The 18568-nt window shown below is 39.2% G+C and overlaps 1 protein-coding gene and 1 non-coding gene across 3 annotated transcripts in view; one reads left to right on the forward strand and one right to left on the reverse strand.

The window, feature by feature from the left end:
* Positions 1-18568, reverse strand: part of Reps2 (RALBP1 associated Eps domain containing 2) — a 180685-nt gene that overhangs the window by 97374 nt on the left and 64743 nt on the right. Inside the window, exons 11-12 of one of the 2 annotated variants that reach the window (XM_055615740.1) lie at positions 16425-16470; positions 12997-13133 (exon numbers count right to left, since the gene is read on the reverse strand). The exons of the other annotated variant lie outside the window; for it this stretch is intronic. Coding sequence (XP_055471715.1) covers positions 12997-13133; positions 16425-16470 — 183 coding nt within the window. The remainder of the gene's footprint in view (positions 1-12996; positions 13134-16424; positions 16471-18568) is intronic. 2 annotated transcript variants of the gene reach the window in all.
* Positions 4548-4660, forward strand: LOC129683169 (small nucleolar RNA SNORA69). Its single transcript, XR_008721114.1, has one exon. It is a non-coding gene; the product is annotated as a small nucleolar RNA SNORA69 (small nucleolar RNA).

Here is an 18568-nt window from a genome sequence, read left to right on the forward strand (position 1 = left end):
AGGGAGGAGACCAGGGAGGGAGTGTGGGGTTGGGGAGGGAATGAGGGAGCGGGATACAGCTGGGACACGGAGTTAACAAAATGTAACTAAAAAGAAAAAAAAAAAAAAAAAAAAATAAAATAAAAAAAAAAAAAAAAAAAAAATAAATTTCAGTTGTGTTACTGCTAAGAGCAGACCCTCTCAAACAAGCAAGACTGGGTCTAAAGGCAAACATTCAGTTCTAGAACTAAAAGGAAGCCTTTAGCCCCACTGTTCCCAACCTGTGTGCCATGACCCCTTTGGCAAGCATCTATCTCCAAAAATATTTACAACTCAAACAGTAACAAAATTACAATTATGAAGTAGCAACAAAAATAATTTATGTCATACAGCTGGGACACAGAGTTAACAAAATGTAACTAATAAGAAAAATACAATTAAAAAAATAATAATTTATGTCTGTGGATCATAGCATGAGGAACTGTATTCAAGAGTCACAGCATTAGGAAGGTTGAACCCAGTGTCTTAACTCTTAGAATAAAAATGAACATGAGCAGTCTGAGTCTGAATAAAGAGTTCTCATCCTGCTGGTTGAAAAAGCCAAGTGAGATGAATGAGTAAAAGTAACAACAGCTTGAGGTCTCCTGCTCTGTCCCACTTCCACAAGAGAAAGCACATCAGACACTCCTATGGAAAATTTGATTGAGCAGATGAATTGGGAAAGGTAAATGGAAGAGAAAGAAAAGAAAAACCGTAACTTTTACGGTTGCAAAATGGGGTCCTAGCATTAGACCATATAGTTAAAACCTTAGCTTTAACTGCAACTGGCTCAACAACCTTGGACAAACTAACTAGCACTTGTTTTTGTATTAGCAACATACGGAGGAAACAATAACACTACTTTGCAGTGTTATTGTGAATATTAGAGAAAATACACCCAAAATTCTTTAAATATGTCCTCTGTACAAAGTGAGACTCAAACTCTTGTCACCCCATAGCTAGTATACCTGGTGATAGGCAGTAGTGAAGTGAAAACCCCGCAAGTATAAATAGGGAAGCCTGAATTAAGAGAGAGTCTACACTTCATAGATAAAGCATAGAGAAAAGCTCCTAGATCAATTATTTCATACACAAGAGAAAAATTTAAACTTAACTATGATATTCAATAATCATCCCATTTGGTGTCTTCCAAACAGACTAAAAGGGATGTCATCCTTAATTTGTGAATAGTTGAAAGATTATTAGCTACGCTGTTAGGAGACCTATAATGAGCATGCGCCCCTACCTCATTATGTAAACTTCATAATAAGACATGTACAGACAAAAATTCTATGAGGTTACAGAGTTCATGATAACTAAACTAAAGCCAACGGTATTTCTATACATTATCTTACCAGCTGAAGGCTTTGAAAATAAGTTTTCCATTAAAAACAAGGAAATCATGAAATTTTCAGGCAAATGGTAGGAACTAGAAAAGATCATCTTGAGTGAGGTAAACCAGAAACAGAAAGACACACATGGTATAGAGTCACTCCTAAGTGATTATTAGACAAATTGGATAAACATAATAAAATCTATACTCCTAAAGAAGCTAAACAAGGAGAACCCCCGGGAAGATGTTCAATCCTCATTCAGAAAGGCAAATGTGATAGACATCGAAAATAGGAGAAGACAGGGAACAGGACAGGAGCCTTTCACAGATGGCCTCTGAAAGACTCTACTGATTGAGGTACTGAATCAGAGGCTGAGACTCATAGCCAATCTTTGGGCAGACTGCATGGAATTTTATGAAAGAAGGGAGAGATAGAAAGATCTGGAGGCTACAGGAGCTCCACAAGGAGAACAACAGAGCCAAAAACAAAAAACAAACAAACAAACAAAAAAACTGTGCCCTGAGTGCCTTGCAGAGAATGATACCCCAACCAAGACAATACATGGAGACGAACTAAAACCCCTACTCCGATGTAGCCCATAGACTCAGTCTCCAAGTGGGTTCCCTAGTAAGGGAAGCAAGGACTTTCTCTGACATGAACTCAGTGGAAGGCTCTCTGATCACTTTCCCCTGGTGCACCTTTGTTAGGCCACAGAGGAAGACAATGCAGCCAGTCCTGATGAGACCTGATAGGCTAGGATCAGATGGAAGGGGAGGAGGACCTCCCCTATCAGTGGACTAGTGCATAGGGGGAGAAGAGGGATGGAGGGAGAGGTTGGGAGGAGACAAGGGAGTGGGCCACAGCCATCATACAAAGTAAATAAATTATAATAAATAATAAACTAAAATGTTTTAATAATCTATTTAGAAGGGAATAAAAAAGAACAAAGTTCCTGGGAATAAATTTAACAAGCATAAATTCTGTTTGTGTATAAATGATGAAACACTACTAAAAGTAGTTTAAAGACATATATGAACAAAAAGCCATTCTGTGTTTGGGGAGTACAAGACAATATTATTAAGAGAATAATACTAATCAAACTTAATCTATATATTGGTACAATTCCTACTGAAACACTAGTCAGATTTTTTTTTGACAAGCTAATCCTATATTTTATATGGAAATGTTAGAGCATCCAAATAATGTGAAAAAAATACTTTAAAAAGAATAAAGTAAATGGTCTTGTAGTTCCCAATAAGAAAACATACAACAGCTATGAATTTAAAGACGAGTAGGAAGGAATGTATGCAATGGTTTGGAGGCAGGAATGGAAAAGCAAATGTTGTAATAAAACTACAATCTCAAAAATGTTTTGACGAACTAGAGAGATGGCTCCGCAGTTAAGAGCTCTGGCTGCTCTGCCAAAGGACCTGGGTTCAATCCCCAATACCAACACAGTTCTCAGAACTGTCCATAACTCTTGTTCCATGGGATACAGTGCCCCCTTTTGGCCTCATGTGGCCAAACACACATGCAGGCAAAAAAAATACATAAAAATAATTTTAAAAAATAACTACAAATACACAATTACCAAGACACTGTGATGCTGAAATAAAGATAGACATAAAGGTCAATGGAATTCAGGTGAGACTCTAGAATAAACACGTACTTGTATGGTTTTGACTTTTATAGAAAGTCAAAAAAAGTGTCAAAAATTAATAGTCTTCAGCAAATGAGTCAGAAAACTGAATAAATACATGCAAAAAAATAAAACTGGACTTCCATCTCATATGCAAAAATTAACTTGAAATGGATTGCAGACATAAATTTTAAAACCAAACATATGAAACTTTCTGAAGGGTAAATTTTCATAACCTCGAGCTAGACAATGATCTTTTAGATAGAATACTGGAAGCAGGTTTGATTCAAAGTATACTATCAAAAATGCAAAAAGAAGCGCATAGAATAAGAGGAAAATTTGTATATGAAAGACCAAAAACTTGTATCTAGAATATGTTTTAAAAAAAAAACTTAAAAATCAAGAACAAAAGACAAAACACCCAAATTTAAAATGGGGAATGGATTTTCGTGGCTATTTTTTACAACATGACATATAGGCAACTCAAAACCATTAGGAAGCTACAATAAAAAAGCTTTATCAAGTATTTTAAGGGTGTAAGTGGACTGGAATCTTTATGCATTACTTGTGAAGTGCTAAACTGGTAGAGCTGCTTTGGAAAGCAGTTCAATAAATTCTCAAAATAGTCAGTATAGTGTTGTCATTTAAACCAGAGATTCTACTCCTGTGTATATACCAAGACAAAAGCATGTTTCCATGAAAAGTTGGACATAAATGATCACAGAACTATTCAGAATAGTCAAGAAGTAGAAACAACTCAAATACCCATCAATAGATAAACAATAAAAACATGTGATCTGTCCATTGTAATACAAAAGAAATGGAGTAGTGACTCACGCTACACAATGTATGAATATAAAAAACTTTATGTTAAATAAAAAAGTCTCAAAAAACCACATTTCATATTAATAGAGAATGTTCAGAACACCTATATCCATAGAAATATTAAGTAGGTTGGTAGTTACCAGGGACTGGAGGGAGGAAAGGATGGAATAGGAAATGGCAGGTAATAGATAAAGATTTCTTTTGGGATATTGAAATTAGAGTGTGGATGATTATATTATACTATAAATACACAAGGGCCACTGAACTGTATACTTTGTTAAAGGTAAATTTCACTTCAACTTATAAAAATGTTCAGACTGGATTATGTATCATGAGTCTCAAATACTGCATGTGGGGCAAGAATTCTGTAATCCTACCAAAACTTTAAATTCTACTAAATTTCAAAAGGAAACAACTAGTTCTTCGAGGAATGAAGCATGAAGTGATTTACAAGGCAGAGCTAACCAACTTCATCCTTCAGAGAACTTGAGAAGGAGTCTGATCTTGAAAGAAATTCTTACCCATCAATGAGTTTCCTATTTCACTTGTCACAGAGAAAAATAACCATGCGTATAGAGTCCAAGACAAACTTCCCCCAGTTCACCACTGAGTAAACAACACTTGCCTCCCACATGAAGCCAGAGCCCTAGAATGATGTTTTACTGAAGCAAAAATCTCACAACCTGAAGTACCCACCCTCCTATACTGAAGGGGAACAGAAAAGCAAGCTGAAAGCAGGCCGCAATTACAGAACTTCATTATCCTGCTGAAAGAAAAGCCGTGTTGATTGTTTCTGATTTTGCCTCTCTGGGGGTAAAATCATGACACCTTGACATGAACCATTCAGAGACTGGTTGGCTTGGCTCTGCAAACTACTTTATTGGGTGCAGGTTTGGAGTGGCTTTCTCCTCCCTAATGTACAACTCCAAGAGAAGACACTGGAGAATGGAGCTAGGTCTGTGAGGATTTACACAATGGAAAGACTAAGGTTTATACTGAATCATGGTCATTGATCGATCCAACCAGATGGAGTTTGACATTTTTAACCTGGAGACTTGGTCATATCTAAATTGGGGGGAGGGGGTTGTACAGTAATACAATGTAGAACCTTTCAAAAAGAAAAAAAAAAAGTAATCTGAAGACCTGAAAGAATGCTCTAGAATGCTTCTTTCATTTCAGCTGGATTCCAGGAGATGGTAGCAGATGGTTAGAAAGATGGTTAGCAGATGGCAACTTTGAAATGGATGAATTTAGCCAGGAAAAATAGCTCTGGATTCTGTGTACCACTGTTACACCTTATAGCATAATAAATAATATATGCATATGAGACAATATTTAAAAGAATGAATGAAAAGTAGGACTGTCTCTCATTCCTGTCCACTATCATATTGTTCCTTTCCCTAGAGGCAACCATCACTTACCAGTTGTTCTGAATCAGGCATTATTCAGTACTTGGAAAGTGGAAGCAGGCAAACCTGGGGTACCTGTTTCGAGACCCTATCTCAAAAATAAAAGTATTCTTCTTGGAATTTTTCTATTCACTTTACATCCTTGTTGTACCTCCATCCCTCTACCCCTCCCAGTCCCCCTCTCCTTCTCTTTCTCTCTCCCCTTCCCCTTTCTTCTCAGAAAAGGGAGCTTCCTTTCCTATCCACCCTAGCTCATCAAATTCAATCAGGACTGAGCACGTCTTCTTCCCCTACAGCCTGGCAAAGTAGTCCTGCCAGTGAAAAGTGATCAAAAGCTGGCAAGTAAGGTCATTTGTGATGCAGTCCTCACTTCCCTTACTAGAGGACCCACATGAAGCCCAAGCTGCCCATCTGCTACATCTTTGTAGGAGGCCTAGGTCCAGTTTGTGCATGGTCTTTGGTTGATGCTTCAGTCCCAGCAAGCCCCTCTGGGCCCTGATTAGTTGACTCTTTTGGTCTTCTTGTGGAACTCCTGTTACCTCCAGGTCCTTTTCTTTTTCCTCCCAGTTTTCCACACAACTCCCTACTCATCGTCCAATGTTTAGCTATGAGTCTTGGCATGATTTGAGGTGCTGCTGGGTAGAGTCTCTCATAGGACAACTCTGTCAGGTTCCTGTATTCAAGCTTAGCAAACTATTTTGCATAGTGTCAGGGGCTGGCACTCTCCAGTAGGGTGGGCCTTTGGTTGGGCTAGGCATTGGTTGGGCTTTCCTTCAATCTCTCCTTTATCTCCTCTATCTTTATACCTGCACATCCTGTAGGCAGGGCAAATTTGGGGTGGAAGTGTTCGTGGGTGGGTTGGTGTTGCCCTCCCTCTGTTAAGAGACTTGTCTAGTTAGAGGGTGTTCTCTTCAGTCTTTATGGTCTTTGCTACTAGGAGTCTCTGCTTGACTCCCCCTCATACCCTTCCAGGAGCCTACTCTGGCTGAGATCTCCAGCTTGTCACAGAGATTACACCCACCCTCAGTTTCTCTTTTTTCTATAGGCCTTCTGTCCTCTCAACCTTACTCTCCTCAGGTCTTATCTCTACCCTTTTAACTCTCTGCACCCTCTCTCCTACCCTGTTTCTTCTCTTCAGCCACTACCTCTGTCTATCCTATCTCCCCTTCCCAGTGAGATTTATGCATCCTCCCTTGGATCCTCTGTGTTACATATCTTCTCAGGGTCTGTGCCTCATAGTATACTTATCCTGTACTGTATGGCTAAAATCCACTTACAAGTGAGTATACACCATGTGTGTGTTTCTGAGTCTGGGTTACCTCACTCAAGATGATATTTTCTAGTTCCTTCCATTTGCCTACAAATTTCATGATTTCCTTGTTTTTAATAGCTGAGTAGTATTCCATTGGGTAAATGTACCACAGTTTCTTTATCCATTCTTCAGTTAAGGGACATTTAAGTTGTTTCCAGATTCTGGCTATTACTAATAAAGCTGCTATGAACATAGTTGAGCAAGTGTCATTGTTGTATGGCAGAGTGTTTTTGTTTTTGTTTTTTTTTTTTTGAGGGGGGGGAGTATGCCCAGGAGAGGTATAGCTGGGTATTGAGGTAAAGCTATTTCCAATTTTCTAAGAAAGCACCAGATAGATTTCCAAAGTGGTTGTACAAGTTTCCATTCCCACCAGCAATGGAGGAGAGCTCCCCTTTTTCCACACCCTCACCAGCATATACTGTCACTTGAGTTTTTCATCTTAGCCATTCTGATAGGTGTAAGACAAAATCTCAGAGTTGTTTTGATTTGCATTTCCCTGATGACTAAGGAAGTTGAGCATTTCTTTTAAGTGTTTCTCAGCCATTTGAGATTCCTCTGTGAAAAATCCTCTGTATAGTTCTGTGCCCCATTTTTAATTGGATTATTTTGTTTATTGGTGTTCGATTTCTTGAGTTCATTATATATTTTGGATATTAGGTTCTTCTTGGAATCTTCTATACATTTGCAAACACAAATAGCAATATGCTTTTGTTGCTTAATTTTCTCAGATGTTTTCTAAGACATAATTTTTTGCAGAACTTCATTATATGGTATGGATGCATCATGATTATAATTATGTGATAAATTTTACTATCAATATTTTAAAGAAAGGGAAGTAACTTATTTTCTTTCCTGTTGCTCTGATTAAAAAAAAAAACACGACAAAAGCAACTTAAGGGAGAAGGGCTTATCTTAGCTCACATTTCCAGGTTAGAGTCCATTATAACAGAGAGCTCACAACAGCAGGAAATTAAAGCAACTGGTCACATCTCCAGTCAAGGAGCAAAAATCTACAAATACCTACCTCTGCTCAATCTTCCTCTCCACTCACATAACCCAGGATTCCAATTAGAGAGTGGTGCCTCCACAGTAGGGAAGATCTTCTTACCCCATGCTCTCAAGCCAACTTAATCTAGCCAATCCCTCACTGAGACTCTCTTCCAAGGTAATTCCAGATTTTGTCTAGCTGACACATAACACTAACCATCACCGGTGGGTAAGTGGTTCCTCACGGGAACCATTAACCATGAAAGTATTTTGTTCAGCCATTACAATGGTTTTAAAAAGTGGCTTTTAATGGATGTTGCCATAGAAGATGTGGTAGAAAAAAAGCTATCAATCAATATCCACCCTCCTCTTTTAAAGTAAAAGGGTACCAATTAGAAAACAAATACCCTGTTCAACAGCTATATATATGAATGGGACCAGGTTTTGTTCCCTTGGTCAGAGTGGTGCTGGTGGAAGTCCCTAGTCCAAATATTTAAAAGAGAAGCTATAACTCCTCACACAATCTCTGTGCTTCTGTCAGGATTCTTAAAAACAGGAATAAAGCTTTTTACCATCCCCATGGAAACCTCATGCTGTGAACTTTAGGCTTGGCTTTGGAAGAAGAGGTCAGTCAAAAGTGAAAGGAGGGGAAGTTCCATCCAGAAGAAGAGGAAAAAAAACATTTTATGGGAAAAAAAATTATCATTGCAATGAGAATAGTCAGTTCAATTATAAAAAGGATTCGCCTCAGTGTGTGATTTTTCTTACAGAAAAATCTTATAGACTATCTCCAGGTTTTGTAGGTCTGTATCACACCTGACTCCCCTGCAACTGTCTCTGACATGAACTCAGTGGCCTGCTCTTTGATCACCTCCCCCCTGCGGGGGTAGCAGCCTTACCAGGACACAGAAGATGACAATGCAGCCACTCCTGATGAGACCTGATAGGCTAGGGTCAGATGGAAGGAGAGGAGGACCTCCCCCATCACTGGACTGGGGGAGGGGCATAGGAGGAGCTGAAGGAGGGGGCTACAGCTGGGATACAAAGTGAATAAACTGCAATTAATATAAAAAATAAAAATTAATTAAAAATTTTATTAATAAATTTAATTAATTAAGTAACCCTGATAGATAGATAGATAGATAGATAGATAGATAGATAGATAGATAGATAGATAGATAGGAAATAAAGAAATGGTCTCACTGTATAACCCTGGCCGGCCTTGAACTCACTTTATAGACAAGTCTGGTCTTGATCTCACCAGAGAGCCACCTGCCTCTGACTCCCAAGAGCTAGGATCAAAGTAGCTAGTATGCCATCACACATGGTTTCTTTTTAAATTTCTTTTAGATTTACTTGCTTTATTTTATATGTTTGGGCATTTTGCCTGAATGTACATATGTACACCAAATGCATGCTTTGTACCCATGGAGCAGTTACATGGTTATGTGGATACTTGGTCCTGGACAGAGCAGCCAGTGTTCTTTGCTGCTGTGCCATTTCTCCAGCCACTCCATCTATTTTTTTCCACATTATCATTACACTTTAAGCTTCTGTCTCTTAGCACCTGAGTAGCACACACTTCTTTCTACCACCATGGGGATCCCATTTTTAAAAGAAGGCTTTGTTTTAGACTTGTTTTTCAAATCAAATTGATAACTTGCTCCATCTCAAACCATCTTCACCCTCTTTCCCATACCTTTCCTTTTTCTTTTTTTTTTTTTTAATAAATAAAGCAGCCCAAATAGACTTTGTGTTAAAGGACAAAATTAGCAGAAGAGACCGGAGGGATAAGGACCTAGCAGAGCAACAAAGCACATCAGCCGCCCATGGCCACACTGAGATTCTCATGTGCCTTAGAGAAGAGAGGCACAGAAGTTCTTAGGCAAAATTTGAAAAATATAGTAAGTGGTGTTTGTGATTGGTGAACAGAAGCTGCACCCGGCTTCTGTTTGTGAGCAGATGAGTCACGAAAGAATAAATAATGGCCAATTATAATGTGAAAAGATGTTTGACCTTACAAGGGATCAGGAAAGTTTTTGCGCATGTCTAAAAGGATGAAGACTGATGCGTGATGTTAATGGTGTAAGGGAACACTCTCAGACAGTGCTAGAAATAAAGCAAGCTGATAGATTTTCTGCAGAAGTCTAGCAACATCTACCTTCACTTTTATACACATCTAGAGCCTTTGATCTCAAAACTCCTAAATTTAGGATTTAACACAAGAAAATAATTAGATGCAAAAACAACAGCATAGAATTGAAATTACTGATAACTTTGGCCTTGTTTGCCACCTAAGAGCACAGTGGAATTACAGGGGAGGAAAAAAAGGTTTGCATCTGTTGGGGAAATACATAATCAACAACACTACCTCCATATCATAGGTCCATTAAAACAAATTATACAGTTCTTCACTGTGAAAGAGAAACAAAGGCTAATTGGAAAGGATAGGACACAGAACAGCAAGTGTAGTCTGATCTTGTTTACCTAAAGTGATGTCAAAAGACAAGTACAATATGAAAGGTCACATAACTTCTCTTGGGCAAACTACTCGGGTATATTTAGTCTCTACTTTTAGGCATTTCTGCTTCACATTTTTATTATTTTCTAGAAATATAGGACATAATAAAACTATACATAATTTAGAAAACCTCTTGTACTTTTTTAGTAACAATAAAAAAATTAAGTAGATGCAATGTGTGGTGGTTTGAATGAGCTGTCCCTTATGGTCTTGGGTATTAGGATACTTAGTCCTCAGTTGGTGGTTCTGTTTGGCCAGGCTTAAGAAGCATGGCCTCACTGGAGGAAATACATCACCAAAAACAGGTTTTCAGAATTTAAGGGCCCTGGGCCTCTTCAGTTTTCTCTGTCTGCTGCTTGTGGTTTAAGATATGAACCATCAGCTCTCAGCTTGCTGCTCCAGTTATCATGCCTGCATGCTGCCACTCTTTTCCAACCCCCATGGTGATGGGCTCTTTCTGTAAGTCGCCTTGATCATAGTGCCATACCACAGCACTGGAAGCCTAAGACACCTACTAGAAAACATTTTATTCTTCGCCATATAAACTGAAACTGCTTCTTAAAAGTTCATTTCTGTAAGCCTCTAGTGTAAGTTGGATATGGTGGCTCACACCTGTAAATCCAGTACTTCAGAGACTGAGGTAGGAGGATTCCCCCACAGGTTCAATACCACCCTGGGACTACGTAGTGATTCTGAGGCCACCCTGGGCTAAATAGTGAGATTCTGGATCAAACAAAACAAAAATTCAGTTATGTAAACCTATTCTGAAAAGACAGTGAAATTAGGCTAAGAATGCAGATCTCTCTATCAAGCTATTGTCTTAATTTTTGATTTATTTATTTTATTATTTTATGTGTATGTGTGCTTTGCCTGCATGTAGTCTGTGAACCAGATATATGCACGGTCCACGGAGTCCAGAAGAGGGCACTGGATCCCTGGAACTAGAGCTGCAGATATGGTGCTGTCTACAACATAGGTGCTAGGAACTGAACCTAGATCCCTCTGAAATAGCAACCCAAGATTGTAATATTTGGGTAATCTCTCCCAGTACACCCTAAGCTATTTTTAATACAACTATTAGATTTGTCTAGACATATTACAAGAGTTTTCTTCAAGACAGTCATCAAACCAAAATACTTTTCATCAAAAAAATACCTGTCACTCCTGACGATACTAAAAGACACTGGCTGAATTTAGGATCTCCCTAAAACAGCCTTGAGATAGAAACTTGAGAGTGTACCTTATTTGGCTGTGGGCAAAGTCATACAGAGCATAATAAAAAGATTTATCTAAGGTTTGTTAACAAATGGGTACTATGGCAGACTAAACCAGAGTCTTGGTACTGTAGAAGCCTTCTGAAAAACTTTCTAGAAAAACACACACACACACACACACACACACACACACAAAACTATCCACTGGCATCAAGAGAGGCATGGGACTTTATCCTCATCACTCAAGAACAAAGTATCAGGGCTGCCCCTGAAACTTTCCGGCCACGGAAATATGAGCTTTGGTTGCATTTTAAGGTGTCTGGGACAAACAGGGAGAAATTTGAAGTATGTTTATCAACTAATCAAAGCCTTATAATCTCCTGAAGTACATATTGGCCTTACTTTAAAGAAAGCATTGGGGCAAAGATTAGCTTACTTTCTGAAAAACAAACAAACAAAAAGCAGCTATGCTGAACTCCAAATACACTGAGAGATAAACATACACTTCCATGCTCCGTCCTTGCAAGGTAGCTATCCAGATTATTTTAATCTTCTTGAAGCTACATTATAGTCTTCTAGCTCCTAATCCTATAACCATGTAAAATTTTCATAACAGCATCACCCACAGACTACTCTTACCCTAAAGACTAGTCACTATGAAATTACATCAGAATTTGGAACAAAGTACGGGAGGAAATTTAAGAGAAATTTTTGTCTGATGAACTCATTGCAGAGAATCAGTTCCATAGAGAGATCCAGATTCAAGTATATTAAAAAGTAATCTCTAACTTTACTGTGAGGAGAGTACTTTATTAGAACAAGTGAAATATCCTGAGCTCTGCCAAGACACTGAGGTCATGCTAGTGTGAGAGCCAATGAGACTCTTTGCTTTGGTAGAAAGGGTAATAATGTACACACTGCTAGCAGTCAAGTCTGCTTTGGTTTAAACTGCACACAGGTTGAGAAAATATTTCAGGAAATCATATTGATAGTTTGCCTACATACATCATTGGAAAGGCCCTGGCAGCTCCCAAAATGACATCTGAGACAGTGTTGTCTATGCTGTCACCTGTACTGAAGCAAAGGCAGGTCTCTTACATGGTGTTCCTTAGGTTTCCTAGGACACACCCTGCCGCACAGGAAGTAAGGGAAAAGGTAGTACTCTCTGACACCCCCAGCCCCAGTGTAGCACTACAGCTGCTGGCTCAAAATAATTCCCAGAAACCCCAGAGCAGCCCACCCACAAGGCCCACAGCCCTAGACCCTCTTCCCACCACCCAAACAGTAGTCAGATTTGGAGTCTTCTGAACTGAACCCTAAGAACACAAGGATAAACTGTCATCAAAGGCTCTGGCCAGATGCTGATCACTGATCTCTAACCATAAGAACCACACACTGTCTCGGGAAAATGCTAGTGATCTTATTTACAGAGGACCAGACTGCAGCCAAGTACACAGTGTACTGCCTGGAGCTGAAGCATTCTTATTCTCTTAGTAAAGAAGAACTTCAGAATTCTTGATCCTCAGCAGTGTGGGCAAGTCTTCAGACCCATATGCTATGTATGTCTCTGGTATTATTCCCTGCCCAAGAATATCACAGCAACATATATATTCGCATGGCAAGGAAAATTGCCACATCTGTCTGCTCTTTCACCTGACACACAGAGGCCTTTGCAGCAGAGATATAAATTGGCTCCTACAGGAAAAGAGAGGGCTTTGGAGGCAGGGGGCACTTCACCTGGCACGCTGGGCTGGAAGACTTTATTCAGATCCAAGGAGGAGGCTCTGGAATGGGTTTTCTGTGGCCGTGGTGGCGGGGTGGGAGGGTCCTCACCCCTTTTCATGGCCTCTTCTATGGAGGTGCTAGAGTAAGATCTGTAGCAAAATAAGGGAAGGTCAGAGGGAAAAGAGCAGAGCTTTATTCCCTGAAGCTGGGTTGAAAGAGAAAACATCCCAGAGTCAAAATGACTATGAAACAGACAAGCTGCCAAAAGCAACTATAAATTCTATTGTTCCTTAAGTGCCATTGTGTACAGCAACTGTCCAAAGCCAGCATAATTGGGATATGATGTCCTTATTGTGTCATAAACCTAAGTTTACACCCTCTCCAAAAATGTTTTGTATAATTTCAAATCAGTTTCTGTTGTAGTTGTTAGTAAGAATAGTGTGTAAGCCTTTCAGCTTGCATACTTCAGTGTTTGGGGGGGGGAAGGGCTTTCATGGTATTAACTGATTAAAAAACTGGTTTACTCCCAATGTGATGGCAGGCACACATAGGAATGGGACAGACACCCTGTGACTAAGAACTCAAATACAAGGGTTGTGCCACAAATAACACTTAGGAAAGGGAAACACATCAATCAGCTTCAAGAGGTTAGCCAGCCTTGCCCGGGGAAATAAGGGTTTATGAAAATTTTCAAAGCAAAGACGTAATTTTAACCTTCTTTAAAGTGTAGCAAGGCACATCTAACTTGATGACTTTTGAAACAACAACAATATTTGAAGAAATGGAAGAAAAGCGAGAATGTTGCAAACTCCAATCTGTTTCTGCTTCACTTCTTAAGATGTTGTTTTAGTGCTTGTGAAGCAGAGAAGAAATCTTCCTGCAGTAGTAGCCAGGATATTTAGTGGCACCTACTTATTTCCTATGTTAAACTCCATACTTTTAGGTTTATTGATAAGATGGGCCCCCAATATGATAAGGAGGAAAATCATGGAAAAAGTAGATGTGTCTATCTCTTCTGTTCAGCTTCTCAACTGACTTTATATCAAATCGGAAAATTACATCTGAATCGAAGATACAACTGAGAAAGAAATTACCTTCAGGAAGCTGGCTTCCGTAATTAGCTATTACAATAGTTCTTCCTGCATTAATCGATGCTATTAAACTCCTTTAGATTTAGTAAAGTTGTTTTTGACAAAGCAAAGTTTTGTTTGTTTCTAACTTTTTTTAGGTTTGTTCTTTGACCACTTCATACATGTATAATGTGTGTACATATTATTACAGCCTCCTCTCTAATTTCCCTCCCATTTTTATTATCCCCGATTTCTCCCATGTCTCCTTCCCACATCCATGAGGTTTGTTGATTGTTATTTTGATTTTTTTCCTTTGTTTACGAGGCCCACTGAAGTTTATGTGTGTGACTAAGAGTTTGGAACTGCCCATTCAAGTCTGGTGAACTCCTTGGTAGGTACACAACTAGAGACCATGACTTTTCCTCTTCCAGAATCCATCAGTAACCAATAGTTCATCAGGATAGATTCACATGAGCTTCAATTCATAATTAACTGTTACAAGGCAAGGTTTTTCTTATCCCCAAACAGAACAAAACAAAAGTTTCTCAAGGTCTCTCTGTGCTTGCTGAAGGTTTTGTTTGTCTTGCAATGAAGCAATCTTTGAGACAACCATAATAATGATATGGGGCATGCTCTTGGCTTGATACTTGTACCATATCTGGATAGACAAGGCAAACAAAGACAAGAGTTAAAGGAAAAGTTCTCTAACTCTGCCAGACACAATCCAAGAAAATTAACAATCACTCTGTAAAGTAAGCTAGAGTTCCTAGCCAGAAATTAAAGAAAAAAGTTTCTATGCCACATGCAGCTTTGTTGACATCTTCTACTTAAAGAAGAAAGAATAAGTGTAGAAACATAGGTGTAATAGTTTGTGTGTGCATGCATGTGCTTGTATGCACATATACACACTACCCCATACCACATATCTCCTTTCCATATATGATCTTCATGCTTATATTTTCACATGGAAAGGTACTGAATACCAAATAAGCGAAGACTGTATGGCAGGACTGTGACCAAGTAAAACACAGTGTGCAAGGAATTGGCAAAATAAAGAACAACAGAATAGCAGAATGATAATTTTTCCTCTTTCCCATATACTTCTACAAGGCTTTACCACTTGACAAATAAGGAAAAAAAAAGATGATTTGACACTCTTAATCTCAGTAAATAGCCAATTGGAAATAAGGAAAATAAAATTATCCATATTGTACCAGGAGGCCAACCTCTAAAAGAATAACATATAAGATTTGTCCAGACCATTACTAGTGAGCATGTGCCTTTGAGATTTTTATACTTTCATTCATTTTGAGGGAGAGAACTCAGCAGAAGCTTTATTTATGAAGTTCGATTTATGGTTAATATGGTATATATCAGCTCATGTCTGCAATTCATGGAAATCTTTTCATATTGTAAAAATGGGTAAATATTATCATTTCTATCCAAAAGCTAATACAGAGTAATATGTATAAAATATACATGAATGTAGGTATCTGTGGTTTATATGAGCATGAAAATGAAACCTAAATTCTTTGATTTATAGTGAGATAGTTTGTCCTTAAATTTCATAAAATATGATAAAGCTTAAATCCACTTGGGAGGTGGTATAGAGGAGCTGAAGATGGAGGAGGAGGAAAAAAGTCACTGAGAGTTAAAGTAAAGCAAAACAAGCAAGCAAACAAAAAACAACCAAGCCTGTATTACACTGCACCTCTACTGCTTAAAGGTGGCCTCAACATTTCTTGTCTGTAGTGGGCTAACTCTTTTAGTGTCTCATATTTCTCCATCTGCTCTTCTCTTCTAAGTCTGATAACAGCTACAAGTCTGCTCTCTTGGTTCTCCTTCTTTCATTTCTGGCGATTTAAAACTGTGGAATTGAGAAAAGGTGCTATGAATGGCTCAAAGAGACCCCTAAGTAGTGCCTACCCGAAGCCCAGTGTATCCTTGAAGTCACCATAAGAATTTTCCCTTCTCTAGATTTTATGTTTCAGACTTTTTATTGGTTAGGTGTTCACATTCACCGAAACTTTAGCTGTTAACTTTTAACCCTGGTTGCCTCTTAACAAAGCTATACCCAGCCCATTATTTATCACCCAACCCCAAGTCAGTCATGATACACAAAGTACTACCTATCAGGGGTACAGATGACAATAGCCACCATCTTCTAGCACTAATGCTCACAAAGACTACAAGGCTTTCCAGCATCACTATGTAATTGACGCAGGCCACTCGCAAGAAGTAAAACAGCCCACATATTTGATTCACATCTAAAGGTGAAGCAGATTTGGGTGTGGGTTTGGGGTTTGGAATTTATCCCTAGGCAGGGATAAAGCACACAGGGCATCAAATGAGAAATGAAATAAACACTACCTGGATCTTGGTCTTGCTTTGAGACCGTTGCAGTCCTTAGAAGTTGCTGAAACGAAAGATTATTTGTTGGTTGCTTGGGTTTTCATTTCTCAATTAATCAGGGATGGAAGGAGCACCTGGGCTTGTACAGAACACAGCAACAAGTAAAGCTCAGGTTGATGTACCCATGTGAAGAACACAGGGGCTTCTACACTTTCATAGTTCTCTGAGTTTACTTTTAAAGTTAAAGGCGCAATGAGACGGTAAGAAATTCAGCATGTTGTCTTTCACTGGGACATTGAGAGGGCATTCTCAAATCTAAATGGATTAATGGAGACATTCCAAAATAAAAAGACAACCCACTTAAGAGTTTGTCTTTTTATATAATGATAGATTCCTACCTGAGGGCTTGTTGGTCTCTCGTCATAGTCTAATAATAGACTTGAAACTAGTCTCACATGAAGCTTAGGAAGAAATATATCTACCTACATATTTTCCTTAACTATATAACATTTTCAGAGACAAATGTAGTGGCTAATACCAGAATTCTAGATGCAGAGGCAGGAGGCCACAAGCTCAAGGCCAACCTTGTCTACATATTGAGTTAGGCTCGCCAAGGCTAATTAATGAGATCTTGTGCAAGTGTCTGTATATGTGTATGTGTGTGCCTGTGTCTGTGTGTCTGTGTGTGTACACACATGTGCACAAAGCACTATGGTCACAAGAAAGCTGAGCTCTTACAAAAAAAAAAAAAGTTAAATGGTATGCAGCTTTTCCTATAAGAAATATCCCTAGCCAGGTATGGTGGCTCATGCTTATGATCCCAGCACTTGGAAAGCTGAGTAAGGAACATCACTGTGGTTTTTTTAGAAAAGTCAGGGCAACACAGTAAGTTCCAGAATGCCTGTCTAAACTACACAGTGAGACCATATCTCAAAAACCTCCCTCCACAAAAAGAGAGAGAGAGAGAAAGAAAATAATCTTGTCCCCGTGTCTCTGTAACCAAATCGGACAAAGAATACTATGAAATAAAATCATTAAAATGTGCTTCAACCATACATTTCCTCATCAAACCTAAACCAGAAACTAATGTGCTCACTACCAACACCCATGGAGTCCACTTTCCCAACAGAAGTTGTGGGGAGTAATTAGAAACACTTACAAAAACATCAGTCCTCTTTTTGTGTTTCCATTCATTTTTGGAAGGTGCCTTTAGAAGCTCATAGCTCTGCTATGGTTTTGCAAACACTGCAAGTTTTCACTATAAAAATCTACAAGAAGAACGCTACTAATGGGGAAAATATAATTTGTTTCTTTGTTTCACAGATTTAGCCAAAAGAAAGTGTCTGGCTGCACTATTCTATCCTTATTTATGCTGCTCCAAAGATAAAAAGCCTCCTCTGGTAGAAAGCAGTGTAGATTGATGATGATCATTAAAACCCTTGGGTTAGACAAGCAAGGCAGGAAGGATGGCTGAAAATTCTCAGAAATGCTAGCAAAGCAAAAGCAAACTCCCAAGAGAGTGAACCTCTCCTTACATGTAACGAAGAGCCATTTCCAGCTTGGTGTCCAAGTGGGTTCCCTAGTAATGGAAACAAAGACTGGCTCTGACATGAACTCAGTGGCCTGCTCTTTGATCACCTCCCCCCGGTGGGGGAACAGCCTTACCAGGCCACAGAGGTATACAGTGCAGCCACTCCTGATGAGACCTGATAGACTAGGATCAGATGGAAGGGAAGAAGGACCTCCCCTATCAGTGGACTTGGGGAGGGGCATGGAGGAGAAGAGGGAAGGAGGGTGGGAGTGGAAGGGGATGAGGGAGGGGGCTATAGCTGGGATACAGTAAATAAACTGTAATTAATTAAAAAAGAATATTTTTTTTAAAAAGAGCCATTTCTCCTGACCTAAGCATTTTGGCTTGCTGTAGTGAGAACAGGCATGTTTTCCCTTCCATCTGAAATGCTGCCATATTCCCCTCCTCATCATGAAAGTGTGGAACAGCCAAGGAGACCGAGACTCTTTTTGTTCATATCATGGACCCCTACCTGAGCAAAGAAGAAATGACACTTCCGTCCCCCCTCCCAACTCCAGGCAGCAAAGAATGGCAAACCTATATGGAGACTCCCCTCTCTCCCAGCCAATGAAACTGCCCTGAAGCTATAAGA

This window comes from Psammomys obesus, unplaced genomic scaffold (genome assembly GCF_907164565.1).
Source record: "Psammomys obesus unplaced genomic scaffold, mPsaObe1.curated_primary_1811, whole genome shotgun sequence".
Classification (NCBI taxonomy): domain Eukaryota; kingdom Metazoa; phylum Chordata; class Mammalia; order Rodentia; family Muridae; genus Psammomys; species Psammomys obesus.